Source organism: Poecilia latipinna, unplaced genomic scaffold (genome assembly GCF_001443285.1).
Source record: "Poecilia latipinna isolate Pla-1442-1.1 unplaced genomic scaffold, P_latipinna-1.0 Scaffold421, whole genome shotgun sequence".
NCBI lineage: Eukaryota > Metazoa > Chordata > Actinopteri > Cyprinodontiformes > Poeciliidae > Poecilia > Poecilia latipinna.
The window spans coordinates 149,159-165,349 of record NW_015113037.1 but is presented as its reverse complement, the minus strand read 5'-3'; the positions used below and the strand labels follow the sequence as shown (position 1 = coordinate 165,349).

At 37.0% G+C, this 16,191-nt stretch overlaps 1 protein-coding gene across 2 annotated transcripts; it reads right to left on the bottom strand.

The window, feature by feature from the left end:
- Positions 1–1,447: 1,447 nt before the first annotated feature.
- Positions 1,448–16,138, bottom strand: hnf4g (hepatocyte nuclear factor 4, gamma). 2 transcript variants are annotated; one of them, XM_015037875.1, is made up of 11 exons: positions 15,857–16,138; positions 8,952–9,117; positions 8,662–8,756; positions 7,980–8,086; positions 7,315–7,464; positions 6,821–6,908; positions 6,266–6,418; positions 4,875–4,924; positions 4,405–4,591; positions 2,691–2,810; positions 1,448–2,588 (listed from the first exon to the last, which is right to left on the bottom strand). In XM_015037875.1, exons 1-11 carry the CDS (start codon positions 15,885–15,887, stop codon positions 2,467–2,469), a joined length of 1,269 nt encoding a protein of 422 aa, XP_014893361.1. In that variant the 5' UTR covers positions 15,888–16,138; the 3' UTR covers positions 1,448–2,466. The 2 variants fall into 2 exon arrangements, with proteins under 2 accessions (XP_014893361.1, XP_014893359.1); XM_015037873.1 differs by lacking the exon at positions 15,857–16,138 and adding an exon at positions 11,020–11,502.
- Between the last annotated feature and the right edge of the window lie 53 nt (positions 16,139–16,191).

Here is a 16,191-nt window from a genome sequence, read left to right as displayed (position 1 = left end):
CTCAGTTTTATCTGAGGGAAAGGAGAGAGACAGGGCCCCCACATCTCCTCAGTATAGGCCTTTGATTAAAGCTCACTGGGTACACACACATGGACACACTTCCAAACGCACGCATGTGAGTGTACGCACACGCGGGCGCTCGGATTATAAATAAATTGCAGGTAGGAGCATGCACACGTACTGTATATGCACCTACACACATCTCCCTGTCGTAGGTGGTGTTGTTTTGACCTAAGCCAGGTAGCTTGTCCATTATGGAGTTGATGGAAGGATTTGGCCATGTTGATTCTAGACAACATCATATCCTCTGCCATAAATACCCTGATTTTTTATTTATTTTTTTTATTTTTTTTATTCCAGTGACTCACACAGCAATATACACAGCATAAGAGCTCTCAGCTTTATCCTTCGATCTCTTCTGCTGCAAGCAAAACCTCACGTAAATCCAAAGAAAATGACAGGAAATGATTGTGCGGGGACAGATGTAAACAAAATCAAAGATTTTAAACATGCTCTCGGCTGGTTACAGCGTCAATTACCATCTTATGTCCTAGTTTGGTTTCAGTGCTTGTCACCGAGTGTGTTTTCTCTGACGGACAGATGAAAAAATACAGTTTGATTTGAGATGAACAGCATCTTCTGGCAGTGAGGTCTCAACAGCACACCAATAAAGCTTTGTATATAAAGTCTATATCCAGAAACAATGGAGCTGTGGTGGAGTGTGATGGCTTCCGTGAGAGAAGTTAATAGACGAACCATACGGCATATTACAGCAGGCGAGGAAGGGATTTCGAAATACTTTTTGTCAATTTGTCATGTTCCTGTTGTGATTGTTTTTTTGTTTTTTTTTCTTTCAAAATCAAATACCTTAAAAGGTGGAGCAGTTTAAATAAGAATGATAGTATAGTTTTTCTATACACATATATGTGTATTCCTTTTCCTTATGTAAAGCTGACCCACAACGTCCCAGATCATCCTTTGCTTAACACTGGGTGCTTTCCAAAGGTGTCACTGCTTGTTATTTTTCACCAACACTGGTCTTTGGAGCTTTAGTTTTATCTCCCTTACCATCCTGCTCACTGTGTGTGATGGCAAGATAAACATGGGTCCCCCATCCTGTCTTGTTTGTCATAGTTTCTCTACATTCTGACCACTGGCAAGCTGAGTGCTCTACCCTACAAACCCTTAATGTAGACCTCCAAATGATTCCAAGTGTACTGTGTCCATCAGATGACTACTTACACCTTCTTGGACTCTCAATGTGGAACTATCACAATATCTGGCATATCGGGCATATTGTTATAGAATATCAACTTCTACTGGTAGTCAAATTATCATTTAAGAGGGTTGTAATCAATATTTCATTTTGGAAATGCACACATCATTTATACAATGCAAACAAAAATAAATACAACTGTAAAAAATGATAGAGGAACTGAAAATGTTCAAATATAAATTTGTATTGCAACAAATAAATTTTTGCACTCGAGATTACATTGTTAAAATTTCTTATGTCCATATATTGTTTTAATTGAAGTCAATTAAAACAAAGAATGATCTATTTCTAAAATTTGCAAATTCTTTTATGATTTAGTATGTTAACATTCATTTACATTCTTTTTTTTTTTTACACTATGCTGTTTCATGTTGAACCATTTGTCTTTTAGCTAATCTACTTTGCGTGCAAATCCAGTTTTGGGTCAGGTCAAGTCAGAGAGCCAAGCTGGCTGGTTTTGGAGACTGTGTCAGGTGTCAGTCTGGGTTAGATGGGTAGCTGATGAGCAAACATTGGAATAACTCAAAAGCAGCTAAATGGCAGTTTCTGCTTGAAAATGTATACCTCATTAAAATGTCTAACACTGAATTGTTCTTTTTATTTTCCATTCTACTTCATTCAGACAAATCGGCATTGCCAAAAAAAAAAAAAAAATCCAGAAAATGTGTCTTTTTAAACCTGGAAACCACGAGCAATAGATGCTCAAAATATATACATAGCATTTCTTTTTTCTTTTTTTTTTTTTCAGATGACCAAGCCTGTTGTCATGTAAGGCTGTTCAAGTAATGAAGTTACAGTTTACTCACACACATCATTCCTACCACTGTGAGATGACTATTGGAATGATGCGGCCGGTCGGAGCTGGGTGGAACACCAGCTGGATTCTAAATGAGCCCCTAAATTGCGCCCCGTCCTCTGATCATTACAGCTGAAGCCCCTGTGTCTGGTCTCTTGTTGAAAGATGTAGACTTGTGAGGGTTTAAATTTGAATAAAAGCTTACCTTTGAACGGCAGGCAATTTATTCTGAGACCATTGTTGCTGTAACACTAGGGGACGGGGGAGAGAGAGTCTTTAAGACATACTGAATAAGGAGTGCCTTCCTAACTTTTACATTAGTATAATAAACTATAAATCCAGGAAAAAGAAAACTGATTTCATGACAGATTCTTTGTCACAGGGCAGGAAGGAGTCAGGGGTCCGTCTGTGTAGAAGATGAGGGGCTGACGGGAGGACAATGAGGCTGAGGGAAATGTTTGTACATTTCTGTGGTGGGACCCTGTGGTGGCGATGGGATGGGAGTCTCAGGTGAAGCTGCAGAGTGAGCAGAAAGCATGTTAGAACATTTAGTCATTTCGATATAGGTTTGTCTTCAGTATGCTTAATGCTTGTTTTTGGGCATTTTTTTTTTCTCACCTATTTGTGGAACTTGAGCAGCAGGCATGGTGCTGATGACAAGGGTGTGTCCAGTCACATGGTCCTGGGTCAACTGGGTGTGTGCCGCATGGTGGAGGTGGCTGGACTCTGTTGTTAGCCCTGCACATACAACACAAACGCAAAGAAACTGAAGAGGTGCAATTATCTAACGAAAATACATTAATAATTATTATAGGTTTGTTTAATGTGTAAGCAGCTTGTGAAAGCAGTTTGCTGAATAATCCCCTCTGGCACCCTCACTAATCAATTCAATGTTTCAGAAACAAACTTATTGTCAATATCAAAATTTGGAACCCTCTTTGTCTTTTCAGGAATAGAAAGAACTGCCATGCCTTGCAAAGTATTTATATCCGTTAAGATTTGTACCTTTTGGTTATGTTGCAACTCTAAATCTGAATTGTATTTCAATGATGTTACAGGCTGCCACAAAGCAGTGCATGTGGAAAATGTGAAGTGGGTTTAAAAAGAAAAATGGCTTTTTTTTTATTAACAAAAATCTAAGAAACGTGACGTTCATTTCAATGCGGCCCACCGTACTTTGAAACACTCTCAATGAAGTGTTATCCCTGGCTTTGAATATAAATGCAGCGTTTCTGTGAATGCTTGAAAGGAATGTTAGAGAATGTTAGTGAACAAAGTGTAACCATAACCTAGCAAGACGTGCCCAGTCACCTGAGCTGATGCTTCCTCATCTCACAATCCTTGCAATAAAAATCACTGGTGGCATTAGAGCAGTTTGCTGTGGTAATGTTTTTTTTTTTTGTTTTGTTTTGTTTTGTTTTTTATTTTTAAAGCAGGGATGTGATGCTGGTCAGTGGATGGAGATAAACATAAGAAGAAAAAACTGTGTGAGGAGCTGATACAAATATCACTTTACACATTACTTCATAATTATGGACCACATTGTTTTGATGTTTTATTTTGATGTGGGTTTTANTATTATTGTTATTATTATTATTATTATTATTATTATTATTATTATTATTATTATTATCTAATTCTAATATAGAGACTACATATTTGTAGTCTATACATCCATTGTATACTTATTTAATACATTTTTGAAGGTAAAATACACTATTAAAACCTTCATTTTTGGGTTTCTAAATATATTATGCCAACAATTTTAGAATGGGAGAAAGTTTGCTGTTGTTGTTACAGTTCTTGTTGGAAGTCATTCCACATTCTGACAAGAAAAATACAGCTCTTTCTGTACAGTCATCTAAGTCAAGTTTTCACATCCATGAGGCGTTTTTTTTTTTTTTTTTTTTCCATGAGTGGTGAAAGCCGTGGGGCATGTTTTCAGATGACTTTTTACATCAGACCCCATATTACGTTTGAACTATTTGACATAGCCCTCCTTATTATTTATACACATCTAGATGTGTGCACAAATGTCCCTCGCATCACATTGTGCGGCAAACTTGGTCTATTTCTGTTTTTGCCTATTATACATGAGAGCTATGCAAAGTTACACTGTTCTTCGGTACAGCTTTTTTTTTTTTTTTACTTTTTAGTTGCGTATATTTATATGTCCTAGAGAACTTTGCTGAGCAGGTATACTTTTCCCCATTTCCACAATCCCTCATGTTGCTCCCCCATATTCACCTCTCCAAGGTTACAGGAGTCGCTTTGCTGAAGGTCACCCTATTTGTTTACAGAATTACAAACGCAAACGTTAGCCCTGTCCTACCTCCCAGTAGCATCTCCTGCAGGAGGTTGTCTATCTTGGCCAGGCCGCATAGCTTAATGAACTGGAGCTGTTCAATCATTTGCCAGGTGATGCTCTGCAGGGTGGGAAGCAGCAGTAAGAGCTCTCCGAAACGACCCCTGGAGTCGTACTGACGGTCGTTTATGTAGTCTTCCAGACTCATCTGAACCTGTGAACACACACACATACGCACGCACACACACACACACACACACACACCACTGTGACGAAAACTCCAAATTTAAGTTTGAAATCCAGAGCAAATTTTTATCTGTGTAAAGTGACATGGCTAATGACAGTAAATGTCGGTTGCCCTTCTGATAAAAGTCAGAATACATCCTACATGATGAGATTAAAATTGCTAAAAAGAAAAAAATACATATGTATGTATAAAATGCAAGATAAAAAGCTACAGATTTACAGTAATTTCAAAGATTAAATAGTAGAATTACCTGAAGACGCATAGTCTTAATTTTCGTTGGGTCCCGCAACGACTTTGCATCTGGAGATTGGAAAGCAAAGCATTGAAGAGACAGGTAAATAGAGGTGGGGAGGACATGATTGAAGGACAGGAAATAAAAAAAAGACCAGGGATGAAATTGAGGATATGGGTGGAATTGATGGAATGATTATCATTAAACAGGTGCATGGAGGGAAAATGAGGGGATTTACAGAAGGAGGTAGAAAGGGTTAACGCATGATCAGGGTGGTGATAGTGCTCATGTGTAGAGAATGGAGAGATTGGAATCTAACTACGGGGGGAAACATACGACATGTATAACAATACATTTATGATTAAAGAAAACGTAAATCTTTTTTTTTTCATGTTTCTAACAACGTAGTTACCCCATCAATAAAATACATCAGTCATTTTTTTACTATTTGTTTTCTTTTTTTTTTTTTTTGTAATTGTACATTTTATTAAATTATACTGAATACACTACTTTGTCTTTCTGTTAAAATGTAATATTTAATTTTATGTCCAGTTGTTTGTGGGATTAAAAAATATATCAACGTCCAACATATGATTTTTTTTTTTTTCTGCAAAGAGAAAGTATGTAATATATAGTGACATCTATTGGCACAAGCAGTAGAAAAAAATCAAGTGTCCTCTCCAACATTTGGTTACATCATAAACACATACTTTCATGTATTTCATTGGGGTTTAAAGGAACGGAGGAACACAAATGTGCATAATTATGAAGCATAAGTACAATAATATATGGATTAATTAGTTTTTTTTTGCTAATTAAAATCTGAAAAGAGGGATTTGCATCTGTAAGAATTCACAATCCTTTCATTTAGAGGATTGGTTTAATTTGCATCCAGTGTACATTTATTTAATAACTAGAATAACTTATCCACTGCTTTTCTTGAAGGCCATGGAGATTTATCAGAGAATATTAGCATGTGAACTGTTCAATGAAGACTAAGGAATACCAGACAGGTTAGGAATAAAGTTGTGAAAAAAAATTGAAACCCCTGATTGGTTATAAAATAATCTCCCAAGGTTTCAACATCTGACACAGAACTACTTTCCAAAAAGGGAAAGAACAACTGAACTGAACTGAAATGTTGCTCAGTTTTTTATTAAAGGCTTTCAAATTAGTACAGACTTATCAAATACGTATTCCACCTTGGGGAAGTCCTATTTGAATAATTTTGTTGAATTAAAGAGTCTGTGAAGTCCAAGAAGTATGTATTTTTTTTTATTTATTTATTTTTAAGATGAATGGATTATCTATAGCCGTATTCAGCAAAAACTTAAGTATCTAAAATATATTTACCATGAAACTTACAAATCGGTTGCTATGAGACAGTGCACATAGCATTTAGTTATTACCTGGGTCAAAAAAGACAATTGCCTTGAGAGCTGCATACTCGTTGTCATCTATCTGAATATCTTGGAAAGGCTGGACTAGCTCATCTAATATCCTGCTGGCAACTCTGCAAATCTCAGGTTCAGGGCCGTTCCTGTGTATCACACAGCCGTTACCTGCAGAAACAATTGACAAAGTTAGTGGAGAAGAGTTGACTGGGGTAGAAAGGTATTTGAGCAGGTACGGGTTGGGCTCTAGTGTGTACATGAGCGGTTTGTTATTGCTTGAGAGGTCCTATTTAAATTGCTGCATCAAAGCTAAATGGTAATTTGTAAGGTCCAAGAAGTATGGCGATGCATAAGGTATGTGTGAGTGTTTGTATATGACAACTGTGTGTACAGTATCCGATTTTCTAAGTAATTAATGATACTTATTTTTTTTCTCTTACAAAGGACAACCTTGAGGTTACATTTCAAAAACAGAAAGCTTTAGTTAATCATTGCCAGGCCTCATACATATTACTGCTGAAACACATGGTCACAACCAAACCGTAAGAAAACTATATTGTCATTTCCTACCTAAAAGGAGAAAGTCCTTGAATGGCATTGACCTTTTGGCAACCCCAAGCAAGAGATGTTCACCTGCATGAGCCCTGAGTAAGCTCACCTGGAAACACACGCACGCACACACATCCACACACACGCACACATGCACAGACAAAATTAACCACATTATTAATAAGCAGAGCAGCAATTATTCTCTTTTCCTTAGTTGTATGGTGCTGTGCGTTGTCATAGGCTACAGAAATGGGTTAGAGATAACATACCACATACTCATTGTAAAAATGCTAATGCTCTGCAGCATTTTGCAAAGTAAATCCATTTATGTTTTTTTTTCATACAAGGAAAAGTGAAATAAGCTTAATAGAAAAATACCAGCATGTCTGATGAATGTTATGGCTTCTACTCTAGTTTTCACTTCAGTATTCAGTATGACATGAGATCACTGCATAGATATGACTTAGTGCAAGCTATATACAAATTAAGCTCATTTGTATGACTTGACTTGTTACCTGATCATCTAGTGGCAACTCGCCAAAGGAAGGAATATATTTGGCCCATTCCACCAAAACCAACAGCTGTTGCCTCATAGAATCACACACATCCCCTACAGTGGCTGATTTCACATCCGATACGTCTACCAGTCCTACAGGAGTGATGATCTGCAGGGAAAACCACACGTGATGATGTATTAATAAAAAAAATATAGGCTTCCATAGTTAATGAGAATATGAATGAAGATAAATAACTGTCAATATTGGAAGAAAACCTGTTTGAAACCACAAAAGGGTTGAGACTGGAGTAGAGTGAGTTGAACATAATAAATCCAGAGCAGCAGCAGATCATTCCGATTAAAGTCGAGAAGTGAATCCAATTTAGAATCTAAGCCCAGATTTGATGGCGGCTATAACTACAGCAAAGAATTACACTTTACTCGGGCTGTATACAAATTTACATCACATATTTCACGTTTCTTTGTGAAAACAGAACATAACAAATGTCTTCTTTTCCTATAGCACTCCAGAAGTATTTTATGTTTCTCAAATAAAATGTCAATAAAATGCACTGAAGTTTGTGGATGCAACATTACAGAATCAAAAAAATAAATAAAAAATGTTTCGCCAGTGCATTGCAGACCTTTATTCCAGGAATAATAAAATAAGCAGGACATTCTTACTTGTTGGGATAATGACTCTGCCTGAGCTAATATTGTAATGGGTGGAAGGTCTTGAGAATCTGGGATGACTCTTCGGGAACTGATCCGATCTCTCTCATTCTGTACAGCTAAAATATAAGAACCAAGGTTATTGCGTGCATGTGCATGAACAAGAAGTAAAGCAAAAAGGAAAACGAAAGGAAACAAAGGATAATAATACCAGGCAATTCAAGAGCAGTTTTTTTTTTACTTCTAAGCATGCAAAAGTTATTGTACTAATTTTAACATTTAGACTAACTAATTCATTAGCGTAAAAAGCAATAATAACTGTCACTGCAGTTAATATTTCGGAAAGTCACTGAAGATGCTGGGATCAGCAATAGGAAGTCAAACGTTAACCAGTTGCAGTACAGAACAACATGTTTCAGTATCACAGGATTAGGTGTCATAAAATTCTGCGCCAAGGTCATACCCCTCATAAATACACACACACACACCACACACAGAAAGTCTTCCCTTGTTTTATGGCTAAGCCAATTTTGATTATCTTCATGAAGCTTTGAGATTCCATGACAACAATTTTTTCCTGCAGTGGTTGTAGATATGACCTTGTTCTTTGAGCCAAATGTGGATATTTTCTCCGATAATACTGTATAATGTAAGTGAGGAGCTGCAAACATGCGAGTCACTTTTGTCGTCTTACCTTCTTTTTTCATGCCAGCTCTAAAGCATTTGTTGAGTCTGCAGAAACGACATTGGTTCCTCTTATCCTTGTCAACCACACACTGTCTGCTGAACCTGTAACATGACGAACGACAATGTGGCCTGACTCTGCAGAACAACATTTAATTCACTATAACATCCCGTGTTGTACTGAAAGGTGCCAGGTGAATATGTCTTCACCAAAAATATAAGTATTAATCCTTCAGGTTTTATCGTCGCATATTTTATTTGTTCAAACATGCCTTTATGATATGCCTTGGTCGTCTTTACCTGCAGGTGTACACATGGCTTTTGCGTATGGAGCGTCTAAAGAAGCCTTTGCAGCCATCGCAGCTAGAAGCCCCATAGTGTTTTCCTGTGGCTTTATCTCCACAGATTGCGCAGTTAGCATTCAGCCCATCTGGACCAGAGTGGCTTGGTTCTGCTGGCATACTGTCTGCAAAGCACAACATACAGGCATATTTTTTACTCATGCTTTACACACATCTGTAAATGGTACCATGGTACCATGTTAAATAAATTCTTTGCTGAAGTGCTAGACAAAATAGCAGAAGGCCAAGCAGTGTTTTTTTTTTAGCATTTATTTTGGTAGCTGTTGCTGTCACCATTCTTATTTCTTGCACATTAAACATTCCTTTAGTGCTTATTATATAGATCCAAGATGCTAAGTTATTTAAAGTGGGGAAACCTTGATGAGCATCAAGACACGTATCTTTAGAGTTCCATTCATATCTCACTCAGTTGTACTCCATGATCTCCCAACAATGCTTGAGTTAATGTTTGACTAACTCTCAGCTCAAAAACGAAGGTGACATCACAGAGGAGTGTTCCTACTCTTCAGCAAACCATGTTTATGACCCATGTCTTCAACTAACTTTATTTCACTAAACATCAGCGACAAAGAGCTCTACAGGCGAGACCGTCAGTTTCTGGGAAAATATGTTCTTATTTTATTTTTTTTTTTTTACCATCTGACAGAAAAGCACATAAAGAAACTTAGGCTGTGTTTGTTGGTTTTCACAGAGAAAGCAATGGGCGTTGCATTCTACTGTAAAATCCCCTCTTGTGTAGGTGTTGTCAGGTGACTCGCACAGGGCAACACTGTGCTGAGTATGCCCGACACCTTACGCCCAACTTAAAATAATGTAACTTGGGCGTATTTGATTAACTTGCGTGCAGTGCTGTGTGATGTCACATGTGTGCTCAAATCACATCAACCCTAATATGGATATGCACCTGCAAAGACTGACAAGTTTACGTGAGTCTGTTTTGTTCCATTTTTCTTTTTAGTGTTTGTGTGTGTGTGTGTGTGTGTGTGTGTGTGTGTTTGTCTTGCCGTGTAAGCAGTTTTTGTAGTTTGCAAAAACACGTTTTAAAAAATTTGAGCCAATTAGTGTGTAAATGAGCACATGACATGTAAAGTTAATAAAATTTTCCAACTGTCTAATGTCACAAATTTCCTAAGGCATGAGACATGTAACATAAAGTCAACAAAATATTTCAAGAAGTAAACTCAACAATAAGGCTGTGATAAAACATCAAAGCCTTTCATTTGAATAAAGCATGCACATTCAAAGCAATGGTTCTCCGCTTGAGTGTTTGCAGTAAATAATTATTTGTAATTTAATGGCCCAGTATTCTTTTTTTTGTTTGTAGGTTAAAAACAAAACCAAAAAAATCTCATATTGAAAAATAAAAACAAAAACACCAGTGTAAGGGAAGGACCATCCCTCAACCCTCCAGTATATAATCACATATACTCTTGTTTTGTTTAATTAGCAAAATAATAGATATAATAAAGAGGAACAAACAGAAAACAAGACAGACACAAACGGTTGAGATTTACTTGGTAAAAAATGGTGAAATAGCTTTTCACTCAGTGATCTACTTCAAATCGATTTATTGAATAGTTTAAATTTGCTCAACCCAACACAGTTTCTGCATTAAAGTGCGGCATGCACATTAGTAGGAATTAACTCTTAAATTAATTCACACATTGGCAAGTTTGATGAAGTTAATGAAAAACACTCCATTCCTTCTTTCCCAATACTTAACTCATTGACATCAGCTTATCTAGCTGCTCTGTTATTAAATGTCTTCCCGTACAATATTTCCTCATCCGGTTCTGAACATGATGACCTCTTATGCAGCAAACTTTTATCTATAATGCTCCATGACACTGTATCAGTGAGAAGTCATACCCCTCAGCAGTGTCATTACCTGTGAATAGAAATGAGTGTGTAGCTGTCACAGTGTTTCAAAACCAAGCTTGACATTCATGGGATTCTCGGTGTGTATGTGCCTCCGTATTTAAGTATCTGCATGAAAACTCACTTACCTCCTCCTGCATAGAGGACCTCTGCATTCTCAAACCCTAGTGTGCTGTATGATGGATCCAGGCCTTCGCAGTAGTTGGCCACCTCCATATCTAACAGAGATTTACTCTGAGGAGCTGGAGGATACTTCATTCCTGCTTCAAGCTGTGCTGAGCTGCCTTTTTCTCTTTTTTGTCTGCCTCCGTAGCTTCTCTCAGTTTGTCTTAGCTTCTGTTTTCCTATCACCGTTTCATCCAACTCCCACATATTCAACAGGGGAGATCCCTCACTTAACAGGTCAATAATGTGATTTGATTGGGCAGTGAACACGAGAAAAGGTGGAGCTAGAGCTGAGACTTCTCACCTTATTACACCTTACTTATCTGTTCTCCACTTACACACTTATCACAGAAATAAATGGACAGTTGTAAAGGAGAAATGTCCTTGTCTTTATGAATCAAAGTATGTATAATGTGAATACTGCCTGCTAATTATTTATTTGTGTGTCCATGCATATGTGTGTGTGGCCTTGTTTTTGATACAGTGTAAGGGACATTGTTCTTACAAATACTGCATTGTGGGGACCGACTGCACCTTAGGGGCCCCAAAGCCCAGTTCCCATAAGAAGAGGTTCTGTTTTGGGGCTCTGGGTTAGGCTTAGGACTATGGTCATGTCATAGTAATAGTAATAATTAGGTTTAGTGTAAGCACCAGGGCTCTGCAATAGAAAAGAATGAAAAATGAATGGAAGTCGATGTAAAGCCCCTTTGAAGATAGCAAGAGTTTCTATGTGTGTGTGTGTGTGTGTGTGTGTGTGTGTGTGTGTGTGTGTGTGTGTGTGTGTGTGTGTGTGTGTGTGTATATGCATGTGGAGATTTGTGTTTGTGTGTGTGAGTGTGTTATTCCAGGGATTTATAATCTAATCAATACTGGTGAAACAGCACTTATCACCTCAGTAGATATAGTCTATAAAAAGTGGAGAACACTGATAACTTCCCTATAATTCCAAGACAAAAACACACATCCACACACACCTGAGATTTACACTTATGTGTTTTCATTCATAGAATCTGGTAAGAAGAAGTTATTCCCTGCATTTACTTAAAACCCAACTTTACTTGTAGTTATGTCCTTTTGACTCGCACTCAAAGTGTAATCCGAGATGAGCAAAAAAAAAAAAAAAAAATCCCCAAAAACTTGAAAACAGGCTCCTGGCTGTTCCGTCACGGACGCAATTCCCACACACTTCACCAAACTTAGACAAGAACAAATTCAAAAGTGTAAATCATAAGTAGCATGCCCGTCCTCTCAGGTTCATCTTTTAGGGCAGAGGCATAATAAACACACTGAATAGCTCCCATGGCATAAACCAGTTCAATTGTCTCACCCACCCATTTTACATCAAGGGTTTCATTGCACTAAATCTTACTGTGTGTTTTAGAGGCAATCAGTTTAGGGCATTGTGACAAAGAAGATTGTAAAAGATAAGATGATGATATGGATGACTTGATGCTCTACATCTGTAATGAGTTGGTCAGTCAGAAAAAAAAAATAAAATGAAAGGAGTGTTTCAGCAAGGAAGAGGGTAATATAATGTCACAGTAAGGAACCACATCCGAATGCATATTATCACAAATTGCTTTGTAGCACATTTTAGTTACTTTTTATGCTAATAGAATTTCTTTTCCATTTTGTCACATTACAACCAGAAACTTTTATGAATTTTATGGTGACACACAGAATGACGCATATTCTCGAAGTGGAAATAAAGTGGCATGGCTTTTAAAAGTTTTGCAAACAAAACTCTGAACAGCATGGCGTGCAGAAGTGTTCATCACCCTTTTACAATTAAACACTTGATTGGCTAATCGGGTCCACAAATGTTTAACAGTATCAATACAGTTAATGTGTTAAGGCATTAGAGAACAAACATCATAATGAAAACCAAGGCAAACATAAGGAAAGTCTGGGGCAACGATGTGGAAAAAGTTCATGCCATTAAAACAATATCCTAAGCTTTAAAGATCTCATAGAAGGCAGATCTGTCCATTCAGGACCAGAGGCAGATCATGGCTACTTGCACAATCTAACTAAAAAAATAGCAAGATTCTTGAATTGTTACTAGAGAATGATAAGAAAGGTGGCCCATTTGCTACATTTTTTCTATGTGCCATTTAAGAGACACATGAAATGCATAGAGAAAGGTGCTCTGCTTAGATGAGAGTGTAACGGAAGTTCTTGGATTACATCACAATGCTGTGAGGATGATGTTCCTGAGCAGGATAGGGAAACTGGTAAGAGTTTATTGGAGACAGACACAGGGTAACACTGAAAAAGAAAAAAAAAAAAAATTGTATGGAGGATCCTCCCCACAGCAGGATGATCATAGAACCAGCGAAACAATGGGCCTATTCATCTCTAAGTATATTTACGTTAGATTTGTTCAGTCTAAAATCACACGTTATTTCCAAGTGAGAATCCGTGGCAAGACTTGAATATATATATATATATATATATATATATATATATATATATATATATATATATATATTCACAGATTAAATATATCCAATCTGACTGAGTATGAGCTATGTTGAAAATAACAACTAGAGAAATTTGTGCAAAGTTTGTATGGACATACCTCAAACGATTTGCAGGTATAATTGCAGCAACATATTGGGGGAATGTGTTACAAACCTCCACAGCACTATTCAGGTTTTTAACTTGTGAATCCTTAATTTTCTCACATCATAGTAATGAACTACTTTTGTGTCTTATGTCAAAATAAAATGTTGAGAGGTGTTAGCAGTAGCCCTGCAAAAACTATGCAGACAATTAAGTTGTATCTGTATTTTTATCGTGTACTACAGATTGGAGGGTGAAATAAAAGGGTTAAAAGATAGGGTGATTTGACAGGAGGTTGTAGGTAGGGAGTGTGAAGTGTAATGGATTATAATTTAACTAGATGGTACACCCAGGCCTCCTGACTCATCGAGTTTGCAAAGAGTGGCTTCAGATGGACTGGTTACGATTGTGTTTTAAATCTATCCTGTAAGAGCTGGGATCATCTAGGTTATTTCTATTTATTAAGTACTCAGACAGAACAGACTATTTAGTTATTTTCAAAAAGTCAATTTCAGAATTCATAAGTTTAAATAGACTTATTTAAACTTATGAAATCTAGGTTATTTCTATTTATTAAGTACTCAGACAGAACAGACTATTTAGTTATTTTCATAAAGTCAATTTCAGAATTTAAAGTTTAAATAGACTTGTACTACAATGCCTTTATTACAATTTGAAAGAGCCCAAATGATGATGTCATCATAGTGTTAGCTTCTAATTCACAATTGATTTGAATGGGTGCATACCTGTAAATATTTCTGCAAGGCTGCAGCTGAAACGCACTACTTCTCTGCATGACATCATGGAAAAAAAATCAAAGGAAATCAAAGGACACAAGAGAATTGTGAACATCAGCAAATCCCATCTGTCTTTGGGTCCAAACACACATGTCTGACGGTGTCATGTTTATCTGTTCAAATAATTACATATAAATAATACCTTAGGAGTCTCAACAGAGGTATTCTGTGTCGAAGTGATACACAGGATTTGGTGCAAAATGTGTCCAGATGCAGAATCGCTTTGGAGACGCGGTATGTGTGGTGGTAGACAGTTTAAAAAAAAAAATTCAAATCCATTTTGACGTTTAGCAAATAGAAAAATATATGTAATATTTCTCACTGAACTAATACAGGAGAAGTCTTGTCTGATTTAATATCAAACCGTGAATGTGACTTTTCTTGGCAACAGTATGTAAACATCTAATTTCAGCTGGTAAGACCTGCTGCAGGAGTCAGACTAAATGAGACACATTGCTTCTGCCCATCAACCAAAAGCTCTCAGCTGCCATAAAACCCCCTAGTTAGGAGGCAATGTCTGTGAGAAATTGCCATAATACCACAGCCTGTACTTAAACTAACAGCTTAAGACACACATAATGATCAGCCAGGCACTGTTGCAAAAAACCAAGACTTCCTGAAACAAAAGCCATAGTTGAAGGTTCTTCAGAAAAGTAATTGCCTCCAAATCTTAAGATGATTAACTATATCTTTGCTTCACTCTTACCTTTGAATTCAAAACTAATTCTAAACTACATGGATTATCTATGTAATTGTGAATGCCCTAGTAAAGATGAACAGTTCACAGCAATTAATGTCCATATTTGAAAAAGCCAGACTGTTAAGAGGGTCCAACATCGAATCTCATACTATAACCTCGAGGGTTAATAAACAACAATCCAGTCGTCTTTGTAATTTATTTAAAACAATACAAAGTGGACATGTGATTAGAAGTATTGTTATCTACAGGTAGAAAAGGTAAATTACAGGAGCAATAGAAATAACATTGTTTCTCTGGTAATTAACGCACATTTGGTTTTGATTGTGCTGAAATCCCTGATAAATGCGAGAAGGTAAAACGAGAGCAAAGAGAGAAATATCTTGTTCCTGTTTATGTCCTTGACTTGTTCGGGTAAAACGAGTTATCACATGATCTTTACAGCACAGCTTTCGTGACGAAGTGAGTCTCTCTTATCTCCTTTCGCGTGTTTGCGTTACATGAGATACTTTAAAGCGGCGCTTCTACTTTGTTCGAACGAACCATCTCAAACCATTTCTTTTTTTTTTTTTCAAATTAGAAAACCACATGATTTGAGGAACATACTGCAACCAAAACTGAGAGATTCCGGTAACGTTTGGCGTAAAAGACTTAACAGTTTATGTATTTACTAAATGTAAATGTTTCCAATTTTTTTAAAAAACAAAACAAATACAAAACAGAAAAAAATGTTTGACTTACCTGCGTTACTGTTTCTGTCTAGAATGTGCATTTATCCAGTAGTATTGCTGTACTCTGACAGGGAGCAGCCGTCCGTCAGTCAGCCATCGGGCTTATGGAGCACTGAGTTTTAAAATAGTTTAAAGTGTTGAAAAACATTAAAAGGGAAGGCTGGAGAGCTGAGCTGCCAATAATTCATGGAGCGACACATTGGATGGCGCCATCATAGCCCTGTCATAAGATCGATTTACTAAACAAACTCAAGCTAGGGTGGAGATGTTAAACAGTAACCCAGGTCCATAAAAACTAGAGAAGAGAAACATCACTAGGTGAATGTGAGTGTGTTGATGTGTGGG

Excerpts from the sequence above, each read along its gene's own strand:
- hnf4g (XM_015037873.1), bottom strand. The coding sequence starts at position 11,263 with ATGTGGGAGTTGGATGAAACGGTGATAGGAAAACAGAAGCTAAGACAA. Across the intron at positions 8,087-8,661 it reads AGCTGGCATGAAAAAAGAAG|CTGTACAGAATGAGAGAGAT; the intron begins GTAAGACGACAA and ends CTTATATTTTAG. Across the intron at positions 2,811-4,404 it reads GCAGGAGATGCTACTGGGAG|GGCTAACAACAGAGTCCAGC; the intron begins GTAGGACAGGGC and ends TTGTATGTGCAG.